Source organism: Culex quinquefasciatus, chromosome 3, assembly GCF_015732765.1.
Source record: "Culex quinquefasciatus strain JHB chromosome 3, VPISU_Cqui_1.0_pri_paternal, whole genome shotgun sequence".
NCBI classification, from domain to species: domain Eukaryota; kingdom Metazoa; phylum Arthropoda; class Insecta; order Diptera; family Culicidae; genus Culex; species Culex quinquefasciatus.
The window spans coordinates 131,265,428-131,286,579 of NC_051863.1; the positions used below are offsets into that span (position 1 = coordinate 131,265,428).

At 35.4% G+C, this 21,152-nt stretch overlaps 1 protein-coding gene across 2 annotated transcripts; it reads right to left on the reverse strand.

Moving 5' to 3' along the window:
• Positions 1 to 7: 7 nt before the first annotated feature.
• LOC6039545 (ATP-binding cassette sub-family B member 7, mitochondrial) lies at positions 8 to 20,071 on the reverse strand. Of its 2 annotated transcripts, none has more exons than XM_038262756.1 (7): positions 19,920 to 20,071; positions 18,116 to 18,278; positions 7,372 to 7,498; positions 7,152 to 7,306; positions 6,916 to 7,082; positions 420 to 1,601; positions 8 to 363 (listed from the first exon to the last, which is right to left on the reverse strand). In XM_038262756.1, exons 1-7 carry the CDS (start codon positions 20,046 to 20,048, stop codon positions 121 to 123), a joined length of 2,166 nt encoding a protein of 721 aa, XP_038118684.1. In that variant the 5' UTR covers positions 20,049 to 20,071; the 3' UTR covers positions 8 to 120. The 2 variants fall into 2 exon arrangements, with proteins under 2 accessions (XP_038118684.1, XP_038118683.1); XM_038262755.1 differs by having other exon boundaries at positions 7,372 to 7,660.
• Positions 20,072 to 21,152: the final 1,081 nt, after the last annotated feature.

The window sequence follows — 21,152 nt, forward strand, 5'->3', positions numbered from 1 at the left end:
CATGAAACTTGAATAAAATAACTTTGATTGGTCTAATTTATTTGGTAAATTTCATTCGTCCGGCTAAAATAACATTTTCAACAAATTTTACGTCGTAATCAAATCGCCTAAAACAAAAACCTATTCTGAACCCACTTTTTTCGCCTTGGCCGCCGTTCCCACGTTGTATAACCGGTTCTGGGTGTCCCAAAGCTTGGTGTAAAGACCTCCGCTGTTGAGCAGCTGTTCGTGCGTTCCACGCTGTCCAATGCGTCCGTTTTCCAGCACCAGGATCTCGTCGGCGTCCATCACCGTTGAGAGCCGGTGCGCGATGCAAATACTGGTCCGATGTTCGGTGGCCCGAGCCAAGGCAGCGAGGATGTTCTGTGAGAAATTAAAGGGTCAGATTAATCCAAAACCAGAAGTTCACTTCAACCTACATGCTCCGTAATCGAGTCCAAGCTGCTAGTGGCCTCGTCGAAAATCAAAATTGGCGAATTCTTCAAAATTGCTCGCGCAATCGCAACGCGCTGCTTCTCTCCGCCGGACAACTTTAAGCCGCGCTCGCCCACCTGCGTGTCGTACTGCTTAGGCCATCGCAGAATCGATCCGTGCAGATCGGCCATTCGGGCCGCCTCCTCGACCTCAGCTTGCTGCTTCGAAAGATCGCCGTAGTGGATGTTGTGCCGAATGGTGTCGTGGAAGAGGACCGAGTCCTGCGGAACGATCGCGATCGCTTTCCGAAGACTGTCCAGTTCTACCTCCCGGATGTTTTGTCCGTTGATCAGGATTTGGCCAGAGGTGGGTTCAAAGAACCGGTAGAGAAGGCGGACCATGGAGGACTTTCCAGATCCTGACCCACCAACGATGGCGATTTTCTTCCCCGCCGGGATTGTGAAGCTCAGCTTGTCAAATATGGGATTGCTGTTTCTATACTGGAAGCTAACGTCCCTAAACTCAATCGAAGCAGTGTTACGATCAACCTGAAGCGCCGGAGCGTTCACTTTAGACTGAATTGCACTTTCGACTCCCATCAGCGTGAACATTGTCCGCATGTCCAACAAAGCTTGTCGAACCTCTCGGTAGACGCTGCCCAAGAACCCAAGCGGAATCGACAGCTGAAAGAGCAACCCGTTAACCATCACCAAATCCCCAACCGTCATCCGCCCCTGGGCGATCTCGTTCGCAGCCATCACCATGATCGCACTCAGCGCCACGCTAAAGATCGCATTCTGGCCAAAGTTCAACAACGCCAAGCTGGTGCTCGTCTTCAAGCTGGCCGCCTCGTACTTCTTCAGCACGTTGTCGTACCGCTGGGCTTCGTACTTTTCATTGTTAAAATACTTGACCGTTTCGTAGTTGATCAACGAATCGATCGCCTTGTTGCCGGCTTCGTTCTCCGCCTGGTTCATGTACACCCGGAACTGGGTTCGCCACTGGGTGACCGCCAGCGTGTACGCGCTGTACACGCCGACACAGCCCATCGACAGGGCAGCGTAGGCCGCACCGCACTTGACGCCTAAAATGCTCGAAACCAGCGCCAGCTCGAAGATCGTCGGCACCACGTTGAACACCATCGCCGTGAGGACAAAGTTGATGCCACGGGAGCCGCGATCGATGGTCTGAAAAGAGATAATAGAAAAAAAGATAAAATTAAAATTAACAACCGTCTAGAGAATTGTTTTTTTTTTCATAAAGAAAAATCCGAAGTAAATTCCATAATATCCATAAACCACGTAGACACTTTGAAAATCTCAGAGCTATCTTAGCACCAGGTTCCCGAAGAACACGCGCAAGGAGGTTTCTCGATTAAATTTGCAAAAGGTCCTATCTGCATAGGAAACCCATGAGGGATAGGTTGTTTTGAAAATTTAATCTAGGTTTCAAAAACACCCAAAAAGCTAAAACTGGAAATTTGGTTTATTGGACATTTGAAAAAACTACAGATTCAATTTTCATTCAAGCAAAAAAAAAAAAAATTGCAGTTTAACCCTATTATGCCCCATTTTTCGATGTATTTTTTTTTTATTTTTACCGTATTTAGGAGGTCATTTTGAGCACCGTTCTTCGGAAAACTTTATTTCTCTTGTTTTATGTTTTTCTTGTTTTATTTTTAGTATTTTAATTTGCATTTATCTTGTTTAGTTTATTTTTGTTTTTGGTAGTATTTGGCCTATTCTACCACCTCATATCAAATCATCTTTGTCGGAGAAGTAGTCGATTGGGCGGTCTCTATCACTCAAGTATCGGACTAACATTCCCATCCACTTCCCCGTGACCCTACCACTGGTCGTGGCCGGCGCCGGTATTGATCAGCATGATAGGGGCCTTTGGGAAGTTGCGAAGCGAGGAAAGATAGCACCCACTCATCTTCCACGGCTCGTGGATGTAACTTCTGTCAATAACGGAGTAGCAACTGCTTATTCTACCACCTCATATCATTACATTTTGCCTATCTCATTTTTTCATGTTTTTACAGTAACTTTTTCAATTTTTTGCTGAGCAACTCTCTACGAAATCGGCCGATTTCGACCATTTCTATTTTTTGTATTTTTTTATTTGACTCAAACTTTGTGGGGGCCTTCCTTATGACCAAATAAGCTATTTTGCGTCATTGGTTCACCCATACAAGTCTCCATACAATTTTGGCTGCTGTCCACACAAAAATGGTATGTATATATTCAAACAGCTGTAACTTTTGAGTGAATTTTCTGATCAATTTGGTGTCTTCGGCAAAGTTGTAGGTATTGTTGAGGACAATTGAGAAAAAAATAGGCACAGGGAAAAAAAAATTTGCAGATTTTTTAATCAACTTTTTTTTCACAAAAACTCAATTTCCCAAAATATGTATAGTGATTTTTGGAAAAAAATCGAAGTTTCATGCAAAAACATTATTTTTAAATGCAAAATTGAATTTCCAATCGAAAATAGTGACCATGAGTGACCATTCCTAGAAATGTATTTTTTGAAAAGTTCAGAAAATTTTCCATAAAATTTTCTAAGAGACATTGAAGATTGGACCTTCGGTTGCTGAGATACAGCCGCTTTAAGTAAAAGAAACAAAGAAAATTGAAGTTTTTTAAGTCTCACCTAAACATCCCACCATTTTCTAATGTCAATATCTCAGCAACTAATGGTCCGATTTTCAATGTTAAAACATGAAACCTTCGTAATATTTTCCGATATTTTCGAAAAAAAATATTTTGGAAATTTTTAAATCAAGACTAGCATTTTTTGCCCCCACAAAGTTTGTGCCAAATCAAAAAATACGAAAATAAAAATGGTCGAAATCGGCCGATTTCGTAGAGAGTTGCTCTATGGTCGTCTTGCCCCACCTTCCCCTATCTTTGTTTGAAAATATCTATTTTTAAGCGAAAAAGTGTATGAGACTACCCTAACAAAATTTGAAATTTGTCCAACAATATGTTTTTCCACGTAATTTTGCCCGCTGAATCTGAATTGAGCCAAGGTGTCAAAATATAAATTTTTGGTAATATTTTTTTGAACTGGTTTTTTTTTCATAAAATTATTTTTATTAGGTCCTTTTCGGTACTGGGACCTGGTTAGGACCGAGTCGGCTTTTGTAATTACATTTGACTTAATAATTACAGAGGATCTTGTGTGTAAATGTTAGTGGGAGGGGAGCCGATTACCCGCGGCCTACTCGGGGTTAGTAGGGAAGGGATTGATGTTAAAGACAAGGCGTGGGAAGGGAAGGGGGATTGTGTAGGGGTCTTGGTTGGCTCTGCTGGCCTTTGCGTTTTGTCCTCAGCCGCCTCGGTGTCCAGCTGCTGGGGCGATCTTGCTTTGCTTCCGGTGCATTCCAGAAACGACGGCTTTGTGCGAAGGCGAGTTATACTAACAGAAGGAAAACTAACTGAAAGAAAACTAACTGGAAGAAAACTAAATCAGGGTGGCCACCAGATTTCGATTTTCAATTTCCCGGTTTTTTCCCGGTTTTCTCCCGAGCCCAGAAGGAATTTTCCGAAATGTTTTTAAACCAAATTACAATGTTTTTTATGCTAACGTTAGTACCAACATACTTTTTGAACGCATACATTTGGTTCAAAGTTTGAATTCCTCAAGAAAGCTTTCAAATCTTGAGTAAAAAGTAAGTAAGTTGTAAACGAAGCCGTTTTTATCTGTTTCCAATCCAAACATCTAATTTCCTTAATGATTGGGATTTTTCATCATCATACATGTAGATTTTATAAACTCAAAATAAAAAATCGTTTAATTTTTTAAAATGAGATTGATTATTACTACAATTTATTAATTTTGTAGAAAAGATCTGCAAAAATAAATTGTTATCAACATTTATGTAAATGCTCGTTAATTCGTTAGTTGCCCCGAAAAATCAGGAAGCAAAAACATATTTTTCAAAAAACATTAAAATTTCAATTGAAATTTAAGTGCAATCAGCTGGAATCAATATAAAATGCATTCCCTTGCGTTTGGAATCATTTTTAAGCATGTTTGGGTTGATTTAACAATCTTTTAATTTTTAAAATTTTACACCTTTAGTTTTTTTTTTAATTTTTGTTAACGTCAAATCTTACATTTTTGAAGACTAATGGTTACAAAACAAATAAACTAGTGTAAAATGCATTTTTGAACACTTTTTGCATTCAAATGTTGAGACTATGGATTGTTCCCCCACTTGACCCCGGCCAGAGCCGAGGGACAAAAACTTTGAAAAATATTAGCATCGGCTTTTTTTTCAACATGATCTCAATTTTTGTGTTGATGTAGTAACCACCTAAAAGTGATTGCCTGTATTTCAAGTGACTTTTTTGTAGCAGAATTCTAAATATATTGTAATTTTCAAATATCTGAAAGTTTTACATAAATTTCAAACGACATTTAAAAAAATACTTTGCAAAAAAAACATTGCAAGTTGTCCTTAATAATTTGTCGGGCTGAGAATCTCAAATATTATCAAATTAAATAATATTTACAAACAGAAACTCCATGATATTATTATTTTTAAGTTGAAATATATTATAATTCAACGGTTCTCAACCTTTTCTAGGCTAGGTACCCTTTTTCGTGTTACTTAAGCTGCTGGTACCCCCTAGCGTTCATATATGAAATTTTTCGTTTGCATGAGATTTTTCTACATTCCAATTCACGAAGAAAGAAACTTGAATTATGAAGTATTAAAAATGTCGTACATCATGTTTCTAGAGTTGTTTAAAAACATATACTGGACACACAACGTCCATGTACATTTCTTCAAATCAGTTTTCTTAATAAAGCTTCAACATAAAATGTTGTAACCTGTTTTTCTTTAAAACTATCTACTATCTGGAGAAATTCCTTTTGTTAATTAAATTTTCGCTGTCTTTTTCATTTCTACAGACATCTCCCATATTTTTTTTTAAATTTTAATTTTTGGAGATTTAAATTTTGTAAACAGTTTTTTTTTTGAAGTTGTAGCTATTTTCAATTGAAAAATCATCTATTAAATGGTTGAGAAAATTCTTTTCTGCTTTCTTTTTTGAATATTTTTGATCCATTCTTTTGTTGCGGAGATACAGGCCAAGAAAAATATTTTAAAATTGTGTATTTTGTGTGACAATTTGAAGGAAATATCTGATCTTTAAATTTAGAGAGATATTTACTGTAATGTTGTTTTAGTACCATGAGATCCATAATTTCCACTTACAAAAAATCCTAATTTTTATTTTATGCAAAACTAATATTTTAGCAAAAAAAGGTTGAATTGAAAATATCCAAATCATGAAACATAAGAATATTTTTACCAACGTGGTATTAAATGGTAGTTGGCACAATATACAAATTTTAAACAAATATTTGTAGAAAAAAAAAACAAAAAAAAATCCAAAAAACGGTGCACTTTACTTCAAATTCATAAAATTTGTAAACGAATGCAAATTATAGATATATCATTCAAATATTTTTTAAACATTTTCTGATTGGTCAAAAACAATTCGCCCGTAATTCATTGCACCTTAATGTAAGGTACGCACTTCGGAAGGAATCGGTCAAGAAAAATTTCAAATGGGCAGCAGCGGTAGCGAAAGCAAGTCAGAGAGGGTGAAGAAAAGCCCCAAGAAAACATTTCCTCTCTTTTGTTCTGACGTTCGTAAAGCTGTTTCTTGACCCCCTTTCTTTTGAAGAGCATACCAGCCCTAAGCATGGTTGTTATTTTTTTGCTTCAAAGCAATTTGTTATTTTTTTTTCTCTCAAATATTTTGCTTGGGACAAATGGCCGCCATTGCGGGGATTGTCCTCGGGACTCCCTGAGACCGCTCGTGGTACCCCCAGGTGTACATGTCCCCAGGTTGAGAATCACTGGTAGAGGAAACATTTCGTTTTATTAAAAAAAAATCGCCAAGTAAAAATACAATAGGATACAACAGAAAAAAAAACATCCATAACCAAGAAGAATGAGTCTATTACACAAATTCAAACATAGTTTTCGCGAATTCTTCATTTAGAATAACAGGAATAATATTCTAATTGAGAAAAGAACATATTGAACTCATTAAAGAGGCTTTTGTAAAAATTTTACTAAACTTAAAATATTTTCCCGGTTTGTCAGTCGAATTCCCGAGTTTTTCCCGGTTTTCTCCCGGTGGATAAAAATCCCGGTTTTTTCCCGGTTTTCCCGGTTTTTTCCCGAGGTGGCCACCCTGAACTAAATAGATATTTTGGAATCTGAGAGGAACTGATAGATCGTATAGAGAACATCAAGGTCAAGTTGAGATAACGCGTCTCGCATCGGGATTTCTGGTGGTCTTCCTCGGGCCCTGAGGGTATCTTTCAACTTAATTCTGTGAGCCTGGTGATCTGGACACGCCCATACGAGATGGTCGATGTCCTGATAACCCTGCCCACAGTCGCAAAGGTTCGTATCACTCATGTTGATACGGTAAAGATGAAACATGAACTGGTTGATATTCAACTCACCTTCGACAGAGCTCCCGTTTGCTTGCTCAGGTGAAACTGCAAGTCCAGGTTGTGCAAATGCAGGAACACGTTAGTGGCGATCTTGCGGATCGAGTGCTGTGCCACCCGCGCAAACACCGCATTTCTCAGCTCATTGAAACCGGCCGCTCCCGCTCGGGCAATACCGTCTAAAGATTAATAGCAAGATTTTAGAACGATTCTAATCAATGATTCGTTATTGACTTGACTCTACTCACATCCTAAAAGCACGGCTATGGTCATTGAGGCGGCCGCCTGCGGAACCGTGTCCATGCTGAGCGTGCTCAGATTATCGACGCCCATTTTGAACATGAAGGGCACGCACACGTTCAGCACCTTGGCACCACCGAGCAATCCCAGCGAGATCATGACCCTATAATATGATTTTATGACTTGAAATTCGTTCCTTCTCCCGCCACAACAACCCCTTGCTCATACCTCTTCCTCACCAGTGCGTCGTCCTTGGGCCAGATGTACGTGGCCATCGCCTTGATCATGTCCGTCGCCGTAATCTCCGGCCCGTCGTACGTGCCGAGTTTCTCGCCCGAGGCCGGATGGTGTCCTCCTATATGAAAACAATGTCGGATTGGTTGTTTGAGCGGAGAACCGGGACATTTTGAGGCTTGCTGTTGTTGCTGTTGCTGCTGCTGCCATCGTTGAAGAGGGGGTGACGACCGAGAACCGTCCGCTGCCGAGGTGTGCAGTGATACGGACGCTTGTGGTGGACCTGGGGGAGACCGTTCGAGTGGGGGTTTGGGATCAACAACGGTGGACAAGACACGCGTGCGCAGACAAAGAAGATTGCGGAGGGAACAAACAGAAAAAAACGTGGAGGACTTGGAATTTGTGAGTGAGATAACACAGGAAAGCAAACTTCTACAGTCAGGTCTAATTTAGAGATTCGGTGAGTGAAGGTCCAATTGGTTGGTCCGATTCTAGACTACGTGTGGGCGATGATGGGAAGCAAGCAACAAACAACAAACTGAAAAACGGTATTAGTAAACTGTTAAGTGTACAATTACAAATTACTATTTAGGAGAAATATACCCATTTTAAGCCTAATAAGCGGTCGTGATTGAATGGATACTCTGGAGTGTTCCATGAAATTACTAAAACCAAGTACATCAACGAGTAGAGCAACTTTTTGTGAACATTTCTGTTTATTTTCACTTTTACTAAAAGTTTTTCTATTCCTTTTACAAGCATTTAAAAAAAATATATTTTCCAAGTAATTCTAATTTGACGAGAATGAAATTGGCCACTCCCATTTTTTCTATTTTCAGCTGAGTTCTTTTTTCTTCCAGCGCTCTTTTGGGTGTGTTCTCATAACTCCTGAATTCACGTCGTTTTATTTACGTTACCGGTTCATCTGTGGACGTAAATAGTTTATCCCCAATTCACGCATGTTTTTCATGCAAAACTTATGTAAACATGCTTGCTTACTTTGAAAAAGATATTTGAAGTTGTTTTTGTAAGGATTTTCCCGGAAAATCTTGAAAATTTCCACCTCAAACTTTCCAGGTGGAAGAACCGTTTCAGGTCTAAATACGTCTTTCACTTGAATTGACGTCGTGACGTGAATGATTTAACGTCGGACGTAAATTGCATGCAAGTCTCCATTATGGAAGTCGCAAATATAGTTTGCCATAAAAAATCGAGTTTAACGACTTAAGCATAATTTTTCATATCAAATCATTTGCAAATGTAGATAAGTTGAAATCAACAAGTAGCTGAGAATTGAGAAAAATCAATATAGCAGGGGTACCCAACCTTTAGTTAAGCGATAGTTTTTGCCTTCCTCACCTCACTGAGGCAAGGCTATAAAATCACTCGAAAAATGAACTTCTTAAATACGACTCCTAGATATACCTTCACGTATACCTATCGACTCAGAATCAAATTCTGAACAAATGTCTGTGGGGATGTGTGTAGACATGATTTTTTTTCCACACGATTATCTCAGAACTGGCTGAACCGATTTTGGCCGGATCCGCCTTATTCTGTTCGTTTTGGGGTCCCCTAAGACCCTATTAAATTTTATTCTGTTTAGTGAAGTATTTTTAAAGTTATGCCGTGAAATAGTTTTTTTGTAGCTGCAAAAAAGGGTGATTTTTGCATAACCTCAAAGGCCGGGTCTTTTTGCTTACGCGCGAGAGTCGCAGAGCATGCGTATCGCCCGGTTGCCACATTGCTTAAGCCAGGGGTGCTCAAAGTTTTTGGATGCCGGGCCAAATTTCAAACTCAAATGAGCCTGCGGGCCAAATTAAAAAATAAAGAAAAAATAAATTGCGTTATTTTCATTTAAAATACTAAAAAATATATGTATTACTTGAAGGTTTTAGAAATTTCTGTTATTTTTTGAACATTTTCGTTATTTTAAAATACAAAAAAATATAGAAAATATCCATCAGATTTGTTGATTAAATTTTTTAAGCTATTTGAAAAAAGGATTTTAATTTTTAATTGAATATACATTTGTTCTCATTGAAATTTTAATTTATTTTTTTTCAAATTTGAAAATGAAGAAATCTGTGGAACTGTTCAGGGAAAATTCACTAAAATCCAAATTATTTTTGAATAAACACGAACATGCTCAACATAATTCTAAACGCAGAGAAATGCATTTCAAATTGATTTTAGCTGACTGCACTTAACTTCCAATTAAAATTTGTAAATGTTGTCTGTCTGAATGAGATGATAGTCAATCAGATTCGTTATCCAACTGTCATGAGTTCGAATCCCGAGGTGGAAGATTTCTAAGTGCAAAATAAGTTTGAACACAGTTCATGAAAAGGGTCATTGTGACTTTAAATTAATATCTTTTCATTTCATTTAATTTTATTAGGTTGCTTTAACAATTACATTGGTGCAGTTGTTATCCTGAGCTGAGATATGGACTACCTTTCAACAGCTGATTTGTTCAAAATAGGGAGAGAGTTTACTGGTACTAAGGAGAACGAATTTGACAGAGAAGGAAAAAAATGGCAAAATAACCTTCGAAATAGCTAATAGATGTGGGATAGTAAGAGGAACAAATTAATATCTAACGTTTAAATTTTTGGTTTTATTACAGTTTTCTAACTAAATTAAATTTGAAAGTTTCATAAACATTTTCATTAATATTTGATAAAAATAATTTTGATATTTACTTATTTAATTGAAATTGTTTAAATTAGAAAGATTTTTGAACAATATATTCATGTCGTAAAACGGGAATCAAAATATGGATAATTCATCAGTTTTATATTAACACAGAATAAAAAATAGAACATAAAACAGTTTGAAATAAACCTTTATTTTAAGAGGTATTAAATCACTTTACATTTGATCAACGGGCCATTTTACATGATTATTCAAAATGGGTCCGCGGGCCACAAAAAATCACCTCGCGGGCCACGTTTGGCCCGCGGGCCATACTTTGGTCACCCCTGGCTTAAGCTGTGTCTGCGTCTCTTCTGGAAAAAGTCTTTATTAATAATAGGTCTATTCCCGTACTGCAGAATTCTGCAATTCTGCACGAAATCGGCAGCAGAGCGTTCCCGTACTTTTCTGCAACAAAAGTAACTTTTCTTTCAGGCAGAACTTCTGCAATGAGAGAGACAAAAGTTGCAGCAAAACCGTTCCCGTACTTTTCTGCAAGCTCTCTCTTCTCTTTCGTGTTGAAAAGTAACTGCAAGTTGGTGTGAGTACACGCTTACATAAAATTTGCAAGTTGGGTTAAATCAAGCCTAGAATCAAGCATTTTATTACTATGTAGGTGTAATAAATTTGATGTTTTATTATTACTGAATTTAAGCAGTATTTTTGAAAGGACGTTTGTATATTTGAAATTGATGGATTTTGGTATTTTTTTAATGTCTGGTTTTATTGAGATTTTATGTTAACGATTTCAGGCTTAGTTCATTAATGTAATGATATAGCGAATTTATTATTTTTAGAGTTAATAAAGTTTATAAGTAAAGTATTACAGCACGGCTAATAACCCAACATACAATTTGTATCATAAAAACAATTGTTTTTAAATTGTTTTCAAAAACTTTTATAAGACACATTTCTTTTGAGTTGAATAAATTTCAAAAAAATATTTGTTTAAGAATTGATTTTTGATCTTAAATTGCTTTTGAACAGACTAAAAATATGTATGTTAAAATAATAGGTAAATGTAATTGACAAATTATAAATTGTACCTGTGACGGTGCTACCAATTTGTATTCTTATATGAACCAAAATATTAAATGTATTTTGTTGAACTTTTAATGAAGGAATCATAAAAAAGGTATTAGACTGTACCAAACAAATAATAAATATAATTGATTATATGATTGATGACCATAATTTTTTTTGCTGAAACATAAGTTAAGTTGTTTACATGTCATATTTTATACTATTAAAAATTGATACCTATAAATTTTATTAAAAATTATACGGTATACTTAAATTCCTAAATTCCTAAATCCCTACATTCCTAAATTCCTAAACAGAAATACACTTATTTTGGAGTCATATTTTAGGTTTGAAATGCATATTTAGAGCATTTAGAGATTAGAAATTTCGCAGAGGTCTTCCCGGTCTTCGGGTAATAGAGTACAAACTATCTATTTTTTATAATTCAGTTTTTGATTTTTTTATTTACAATTTTTTAAATTTTTTTTTCAAATTATATTTTTTTTATTTTTTTACTGTAATATTAGAATTTTTGATGTTCTATTAAATATTCAAAATTTAGATTTTTTTTATTTCGAATTCAAAATACCTCAAGTCTGAACTTTTATATTTCAACCTTATTTTTCTTTATTTTGATTTTTTGAAATTAGGCTTTTTTTAATTATTTACATTTTGAATTACTTTTTTTTTTAAGCTTTGAATATGTGATTTATTTTTTTCTAAGATAAATATTTGCATTTTAAATTTCTCAAATAGCTGATTTAATTTTTTTTAGCTTCTCAATTTAAAAAAAATGTTTTTTTTTTTATATTTTTATTTATGATTTTCTTAATTTCCGAGTTTCTAAATTTATGTGTTCCATATTTTTGAGTTTGTGATTCATTTACTTTCTAATATTTTTCAACTTTGCTGCGTCACCGTTGTTCTTCCATGGGACATCCATAATTTATTTATGTTATCCTGAATAAAAAATCCTTCAAATAGTCTGCTATCAAAACATGTATTCATGATCCCTTCTATATTAAACCTTTGTTTGACATTTTTTTGAATTTTATTTGTTAAACGCAGGTACGTACCTGCAACTCTCATTTCTATTTTTTACCTTATGAATCCGAAATTATTCATTAGAAACCTTGTTAGAAACATTTCTTCTAATGAATAATTTCTACCTAAGCATAAGCATCTTTTAAATAAAATGTTGAGTTGCATAAAAAAATAAGTCCCCGTTCTAGAGGTAAACTTCTTTCAATTATAATTTTTGTCAATCCCTTTTTTTTAATAATTTAAAAAAAAATTAATACCCAATTTGAGTAAATCCACTCAACTGTGTACAATATTGCAGAAAAAGTACTGGAACGCGCTACCCAGGAAAAAGTTTTGCGGTTTCTCTCCTTGCAGAACTTCTGCAAAAGAGAGAGATGAAGAGAGCGAACTGAAAAGTACGGGAACGTGCTGCAAAAAAGTGACTTATGCTGGCTGCAGAATTTTGCAGAAGTTGCAGAAATTCTGCAATTCTGCAGGTACGGGAATAGACCTAATGTTGCTGAATACATCATTAGGTTTTACACCGTGACGTCATTTGACAGCTCGTGTGCACTGTTTACATGGTCTTCGTCGATTGTCGACGAATTTCCCCGAACAAAATCGACGACCGCAGCGAACTGTGCTAAGTCCATGTAAACAGTGCACTCCTTTCTAACCTCCAAATCGAGTCGGCGTAAAACCTAATTTTATCTCGCCAAAGATTAAAACGAACTTTTTACTGAAATATACAAGTCATAAAACATTGTTAACTAAGACTAGGGGGGCAGTATGCAATTCCATCGTGCACCTAATGTTAGCATATTAGCACTTTTAAATTCAATTACAGCCCCGCAATTGCTCCTTTATTTTGGAGAGTTGGTAAAAAAAGAATTGAAAATTGCTGTTCTGGTAAAAACAAAAACAATAAAAATCTTAAATTAATTTGTAAATACAACCTAAAATACAAACTGAATGTTAGGAAGGCACCAACCACCTTAAGGTGGATTAAGTAACGTTTTTTTAATGAAAATACACTAACCAACATATGTTTGGCCTGAATTCAGGAAATTTAAAAAAATGTTTTACTGCAATGCAAATCGGTATACCTTCAACTGGGGCGAATCGGGACTACAGTCTGAATAGGGACAGCACGTTTTAGAGCACTTGAAAACTTTATATTTGGGAATGAATGAACACATTTTGTTGCTTTGAATCTGGTCTAACCGAAACCACTTGAAAAAAGCAAAATATTCGGCTGCCTCATTGCTAAAACTGCCGTCCCAATTCGCCCCATGTGTCCTGATTCGAAATGGATTTTCTGTTGACAAAAGAGAATATTTTCACACAATTTAAAATATAGATCATCGTTAAATGAAACATAGTAATTTTGAAAAATAAATGCATAACTTTTACCGTCCTTGGGGTAAATTTTTAAGGATGTTTTAGATACGTTTTTGTATTAAAAATTTATGAATTACAAGCCTTACCCGACAAACTTCGTTCTGCCTTTTTTTCGTTTGTTGACGTTTTATGGTTTTTTGCCTATTTAGCCTCCTGTGATCAAAATATGATTTTACGTAACATTCTCCATACAATTTGCCGATGCTCCGGAATCGGTTCCAGAGTGGCCAAAGTCTCAATTAGTTAGTGTAAGAACCTTCCTTGGACTTATACGAACCCAACGCAACAAATAGCTCCTCGATCCGACGCTCCGTATTGAACTGATTCGCGTTCGAACAAAACCGTCGAATTTTTTTATATATATAGATAGAAGATATTAAATATATGCCTTTAAAAATTCAAAAAGCTTAAGACGATCGTCTCAGATCTACCTAAATGTTAAAAATGAAAATATATTTATCAATTATTTGACTTAGCTCTGTACAATGGTGCAATCAAATACATAATTAACGAAAGAACTGACTTTACTCTGAACCTATGCATCATCATATCATAAAAACACATTTATACAAAAACTTTGTCAAAATAACAAAATAATTTGTAAATCAACTGAAAAAGGAGATCGGATAACAAAAATGCTTTTTAGAAAAAAAAAACTCATTGACGGAGAAATTAATGTTGGCCCCGGTCTAACCTAGAGTTTTTTGATACTAACTAGCATCAGTTTGGCATAAACCACACCATCAGTCAAAATTTACACTTGAATTGAAAATCGTTATTAGCCAATGATTCCTTGTTTGAACGATTAACGGAACATTCATGATTATGGACAATCTAAATGAAAATTGAGCAGTCGCAATAACACGCTAAACACCCCAATCAGTTAAATTGTCAATTTTTATTTTTGGCTTTAAAAATATAAGTCACTTTCAAAATTTATTCCAGAGTTTCGTCGTTTTCAAAAGTTAAGCATTTACAGAAAATGTGCGTTCACCGCCATTTGGCGGGGTTTTCCGCTATAAAAAACGTTAGCGGTTTACTTTTTCCGAAGACACAAACCAATCGGTTCGACGTTAATTCAAAGACGTCTTTTGCGAATTTACGTCAATTCTGGAGTTATGAGAATACACCCTTTGCGTCTGCTTAGTGCTCACAAAAAGTGGCATTTATAGAAAAAGTTTCCTGGCATCACTGGCTCACTCCAACAAGCGCTGCTGGTGGTGTTGGTGGCCAGCCTTTGATCTTTATTTGCCTTTGCCTCTCGCTCGGTTTTCTTCAGCCTTCAATTGGAATGGGTCGTCAAAAGTCAAACGTGAAAAGACTTGGCGCGTTTGTTTTTTTGATGACGCTTGCTAATTATTTACATGTTTCGGGATTATTTTTCGAGTGAGTGACTAACTAATATTCAAAAGAACATGCTGCCGGTAGTTGGAAGCAATTTCATTTTTCTTAAGCGCTATAACAACGTTAGCGCAAGTGAAAAGATATTGATGGCGCCTTTTGTTAAGCGGTTAAGGTCTCTTCTTGCGTGTGGATGTGTGTGCAAACAAAATGATGAGAAATGGTCTCGAAAAATAGAAATTATGATCAAAAGTGCATTAAATTTGATCTTTATGGCCAGTAAATGGCATAGCGGTGCTGTTAGTTTATGGTCTAAATAGTATTTTTGGAGCTTTGATCGAGCATCAAACTATCCAAGATAGGTGTTTGAATAGTAAGGGTATATTTCCCCTAAGTGGTGATAACACCGACCAACAAAATTTCTGCGCAGGCTCAACTCGAGGGGAAGCATGAAGTTTGGGGTCCCCAGAAACACTTCCCCTCGAGTTGAGCCTACGCAGTCATTTTTGTCAATTTTTGTAGGTCAGTATTATTGCACTCGCTCGTTATATTTCGATCGTGATTCTCGACTCACGATCGAGATTTCTCGATAAATTACGATCGATAAATTTCAAGATGATTTCAAGTTTTCAAAAATTTCAAGAAATTAATTTGTTTAACAATTTCAACAATTTCAAAATTTTCAACAGCTTCAAGTTTTAAAAATTTCAAAGTATAATTGATAATTTCAAGAATTTCAAAAATCAAAAAAAATATTTTCATTCACAATTTTAAAAATTTCAACAAATTCTAAAATCTTAAAAATTGAAATAATATTTTTTTAGTTTTAAAAATATATATTTTTTAAAGAATTTTCAAAAATTAAAGTATAAAAAAATAAAAAATATCAAAATTAAAAAAAAATTACAAATTCAAAAATAACAAAAAATTAGTGTTTTTTCAAACGGTTTTAACAATTTTAAAATAAAAAAAACAGAAAATTAAAAAAATTGAAAAAAAAGAAATTCAAGAATTTACAATTATCAAAAATTCAAAAAATTTACAAAATTTTAAGAAATTCAAAAGTCTCAGTTATTTTTGTCAATTAAATTACGATCGACGAATTTCAAGATGATTTCAAGTTTTCAAAAATTTCAAAAAAATATTTTTTTTAACAATTTTTAAATTTTTAACAGCTTTACTGCCGTTCTACGCATAATTGTCCCATGTTCAAAAAAGTGCAACTGAGAAAAACGCGATTGAATTTTTTCGACCGATTTCTGTGTTTCTACGCATAATTGTCCCGTGGGTTCCTATTCGCCCTATGTGTCCCTAATCGCCCCAGTTAGCAGTTTATCACTCTTATTTGTGATCCACTTGCTATACAACAGATAAACAAGGCATAATGCTTAGTAAAACTAATGATTCCGTGTAAGAAAATACTTGGTGGGACAATTATGCGTAGAAGTTCAACGATGGGACAAACAGACTTGGTGTTGATTTTGATGAGTTTCCGAACAAAGTACCAGATTTTATGTGTTTTTCTTAAAGTACACATCAAACTAAACTTAAAAATGTCATAAAGTCAAAATCGTCAAAAACTGACATGGGACAATTATGCGTAGAACGGCAGTTTAAGCTTAGAAAAATTTCAAAATTTCAAAGTATAATTTATAACGTTAAGAATTTCAAAAATAAAAAAAAAGTTTTTACAATTTCAAAAATTTTAAGAAATTACCAAAATTTAAATTTTTAAAAGCTAAATTTTTTTTTAAATTAAAAGAATTCTTTTTTCAAGAATAAAAAAACAATTTGAAAAATTCTAAAAAAATAAAAGTTATTTTTTAAACACTTTAAACAATTTCAAAAATTTAAAAAGGATCCAAAAAATTAAAACAAAGTAAAAAAAACATCAAAAAATTCAAAAATTTATAAAAAAAATCAAAAATTTACAAAAAAAAATTCAAGAAATTTTAATTTTTTGAAAAATTTAAGAAATTCAGTAATTAAAAAAAAATAGTCATTTTTGTCAATTTTTGTAGGTCAGAGTTATTGCACTCGATTGTAATATTTTGTAGATTTCTCGTTCACGCAGAAAAATAAGGAATATTTAAATCAACAAAACATTTTGTTGCTTTGAAAATCAAGATTTTTATTGAATCAACGCAACAATCAAGGTTTGTTTCAACGCAAAATCGGCATTGATTATATTCAACAAAATTTTTGTTGAATCAAACCTCGTACAGGATGATTCTACAAAACATTTTTCTGTGTGTTAAATGACGATCGATGATTTTCAAGGTGATTTCAAGTTTTTAGAATTTTTATTTTTTTAACAGTTTCAAAAATTTTACAATTTTAAAATTTTTGATAACTTCAAGTTTCAAACATTTAAAAAATTTCAAAGTAGTTATAATTTATAATTTCACGAATTTCAAAAATTAAAAAATGTGTTTTAACATTTTATGAAATTTCAAGAAACAAAAAAAATCTAAAATCCTAAAAAAAATATAATTTTTGTTTCAAAAATTTTAAGAATTCATTTTTTTAAGAAATTAAAAAAATTAAGAATAAAAAAAAATAAACAATTTCAAAAATTTATAAATCAACAAACAATAAAATTTAAACAATTTGATAAATAAAATAAAATTTAGGCAATTCCAAGAATTTCAATTTTTTTTAAACCAAGAAATCCAAAAATTAAAAAAAATCATGAAATTACAAGATTATTTTTTTTTACAATGATTCAATTAAAAAAAAATCACATTCAAAAAAATAAACTATTAAAATGATTGACCCTTTGAAATTTCTTATTTTTTAATTTTTATAATAAAACAAAATTAGAAACTTGAAATTTTAATTTCAAAATTTATAAAAAAAAAGAAATTTCAAAAAATTTAATAATTTCAAATTTTTTTAAAAGTTTAAAAAATTTAAAACTTTAAAAAAATAAAACTTTCAAAAATTCTAAAAATAAATTTCAATTTCAAAAATCTTAAAAAAAAAACTAAAAATTAAATAAAAAAAAAATAATCTTGAAAGTTTCATAACTTCAAACTTCCAAAATTTCCTAAACTCTTCAAAATTTTCTAAAATTTAAAAAAAACATAAAATTAAAAAAAAATAATTATTTTTTTGAATGTTTTTATTTTTTTCTTTTAAAATGTTTTAATTTTTTAACAAACAAAATGAGACTTTTAAATTTTAAAAAATGCAGAATACTTGAACCATATCTTAATATACTTTAAACACATCACAGGTCCGCCAAACTTACCCTTCTGCTGTCGCTTCCTGAAGATATCCCCTAGGACGTTCGTCCCGAGTGCGGTCGTTTTGGGCGGAGCCGAGGGCCCCGAGCTGGCAAACCTCCAGCTAAAACCCTTCCCGGGCTCATTTTGTCTGCGGTGGTCGAAGGCTTTCGGTGGCGTTAGGAAGTTCTACAAAAAAGGTGATTGTTACGATTCGCGCCCAAGTTCGGCTAGAATTTTATTCAAAAACTGTATGCACTCGTCGAAATAGGCGCGGCACGCACTGCCGGAAGCGGTTAGGTCGGGCAGTTTCGCAAGAGCTTGATGGGAAGTTTGCAATTCGCGCAGTTTAAACTGGGCCAATCGCGTCGCGAGGTCTCGGATCGGTTCCAGAGGTGGAAGCTCGCCGAAGGCGACCGTCCGCAGGTGGTAGATGTTCTGCTCGATGAAGAGCAGCGTGAGACAGACGGCGAGGTTGTGACTGAGCAGGTCGCCTGGGACGAAGAAGAGCTGTTCGGCGAGCGAATGGTCCGCGATGAAGCGGTACTTTTCGCGGTGGATTTTGAGCGGACGGAGTTCGGGGTCGGCGCGGATGAACGCGTTGATGTCGTCCAGGGTGAGCTCGAGGAAGTCTTGGGGATTCGCGGGGAGGGTGAAGCCGTACTCGAGCAGGAGTTTGGTGTTGTTGTGGGTGCCGTAGGAGATGAAGATTTGGGAGAAGCGTGGGACTGCCGTTGAGGTGAACAGTTCGTAGTGAAGATCTGGGATTTGGTTCCTCTTGAGCTGCTTTGTAAGCGATTCGTAAGGGATAGAGAGCTTGGAAGTCGTTACTGCTTCTGCACTGTGATTGAAAAAGTCCAGAAACGGCGCCAACGCCATGTTTGGTTCGTCTTTGAGCTTGTCCGCGAAAAAAGTTTTCTTTCCTTTAAGGAGTAGCTTCGGAATGCGTGGTTCCAGATAGACGCTACGCGTGTTGACGGCAAAGTATGCCCATTTGAAGAGGTCCAAATCAACCGCTTGGAGAGAATCATTGTTCAAAATGCTTTGCAGCAAAGTGAAGTTCTGCTTGATGATTTCGTTCTGTTGGACCATCTGCTTCAGCACGACGTTCGGCAGATTTGCCATTTCTAGTTTTGAGCAAAAGTATGGCGTTGTAAAGGCTTCTGGAATTGAACCCAGATAGGCTTTCCTTGGAGAATTATCTTCCAATCGTAGATAGCTCAAGTAGAATGCCAGCAACGACTGAAATTGAAGCTCTCCTTTGGCAACATCCGCCAGGGCATCCTTGCTGAAGCACGCCAGAAATGCCTCGTCTTCTTCAATGCTTTTCAAGCTAATCAACGACTCGAACGGCAAACTTATAATACAATATCCCGCCTTAAAACCACCTCTCGAGAACAATCCTTTTCCCGTTCCATCAAAATCCGCAACTCTCAACTCAGTCCCATTCTCCCATCCAAGCCCTCCCAAGAACCGATACAGCTCCATGTGCTCCAAACATTCGACCACGTTGTTCCTCCGGCACCGCCTCCTCCTACCGGTTCTTCCCATCGTGTTTTGTTTGAGTAAACAAACAGTTATATAAGCCGTTGTGCGCGCGCGGCCTTGATTTTTTCCACTCGCCGAAACCCGACTCTAATCAGTGGCCACTTCCACACTTGCCGCAGCAGCACCAGCAGGAAGAAGAGACGATTTACGACGAAATCTGAAAGTGTGTAATTGCGTTATCAGCCGATTATTTTTTGATAGGTTCTAATCTCTTCTTCCTGCCGAGCTGCTGCGGAGCCGATTTCGACGGAATGCATACAATTTCACGAGTGGTGAACTTACCCGACTCGGGGTCAGGAACGGTCCGGCGTAGCTGGATGGGTGGGCGGTGCAAGATTTGCGAAGGTTTTCCACCAAAATTCGGTTCGAGCCGGAGTGTTGTTTTGATAGCAGCTGGAGCAGCGCAGCCATTTTTCGCGAACTGACGAATGACAGCCACCCGTGGTTGGCAGGAAAACGATCAGTTGTATTTGGTGATACACGTTGCGGCGGAGGGAAACAAGATTGTGGTTGTATTGAGCTCCTATGCAGCAAAATGTAAAATTTAAAGCGAACGATTTAGTGAAGTGAAATCAGCGTGTGCGTGCGATGTTGGTTTTCGGCCAAGAACATCGCAATCCTAAACAAACTGCAAAAGAGCGCGAAAAATATGTTTGGTCGGTTTGTGAACGGAAGAAAATTTTGATTTTTAGTGAATCTGTTTATTTTTTAAAAGTACGTTAAAAGTGGTTATTAAACGAGTTGAACTGATATTATTTACAGTAACTTACTGAATAGATTGGAAATTAGTAGAGAAATGTAGTGATGTCGGATGAGTTTTCAAAAAGCCAAATAAAAAGCCGTAAGAGCCATTGGTAAATGAATGTTTGTTCGATTGTTAATTAAGTTTTATATTTATAAGTGCAAGGGTTTAACATTTTCTAAAAACAGTGTAGCAACAATTATAATAAGCTCGCCTGCAAAGTGACGTTATAACCTTTCGGAATCCTTCAAACATCGCGCCTAATACTTCTATTTGATAGTTAGTTTTTTTTGTGTCCGCCAAGCGATTCGAACCGGCAACTTTTGGATTGTTATTCCAGTGCGCGGTCCAATAGATCAACACAGACAGACATGCTCAACTCGTGACAACCGGTAAGTGTTTTATCTTTATACTGACCGGAATGACCTTGAAACATATATAAATTAAATGGTATATCACAAACATATTAAATCAATATTATTTTTACAACAAATATCGTGTTTTGGATGCGATAATTCGGCAGAATAATGTATTTAAGGGGTTACATACATGTAAATCTTTCAAAAAACGTATGAGCACACCCCCAACCTTTTTCAAATCTATTTTCAGGGAATAAAAATATATATTTTCATCTATAAACAACACAAATTTGAAGACATTTGGTTGTATCATTGTCGAGATAAAGCTAATTTAACAGTTTCAAAAAACGTGTGCCACGATATCTCAACACTGCTTTGACCAAATTTTCTAAATATTTTGGTGAAGACTCGTTA

Coding starts and splice junctions, on each gene's coding strand:
- LOC6039545 (XM_038262755.1), bottom strand. CDS start 20,048: ATGGCTGCGCTGCTCCAGCTGCTATCAAAACAACACTCCGGCTCGAAC. Junction 7,661..18,115: donor CAGGAAGCGACAGCAGAAGG/GTAAGTTTGGCG, acceptor GGTCTCCCCCAG/GTCCACCACAAGCGTCCGTA. Junction 7,083..7,151: donor CATAGCCGTGCTTTTAGGAT/GTGAGTAGAGTC, acceptor ATTAATCTTTAG/ACGGTATTGCCCGAGCGGGA.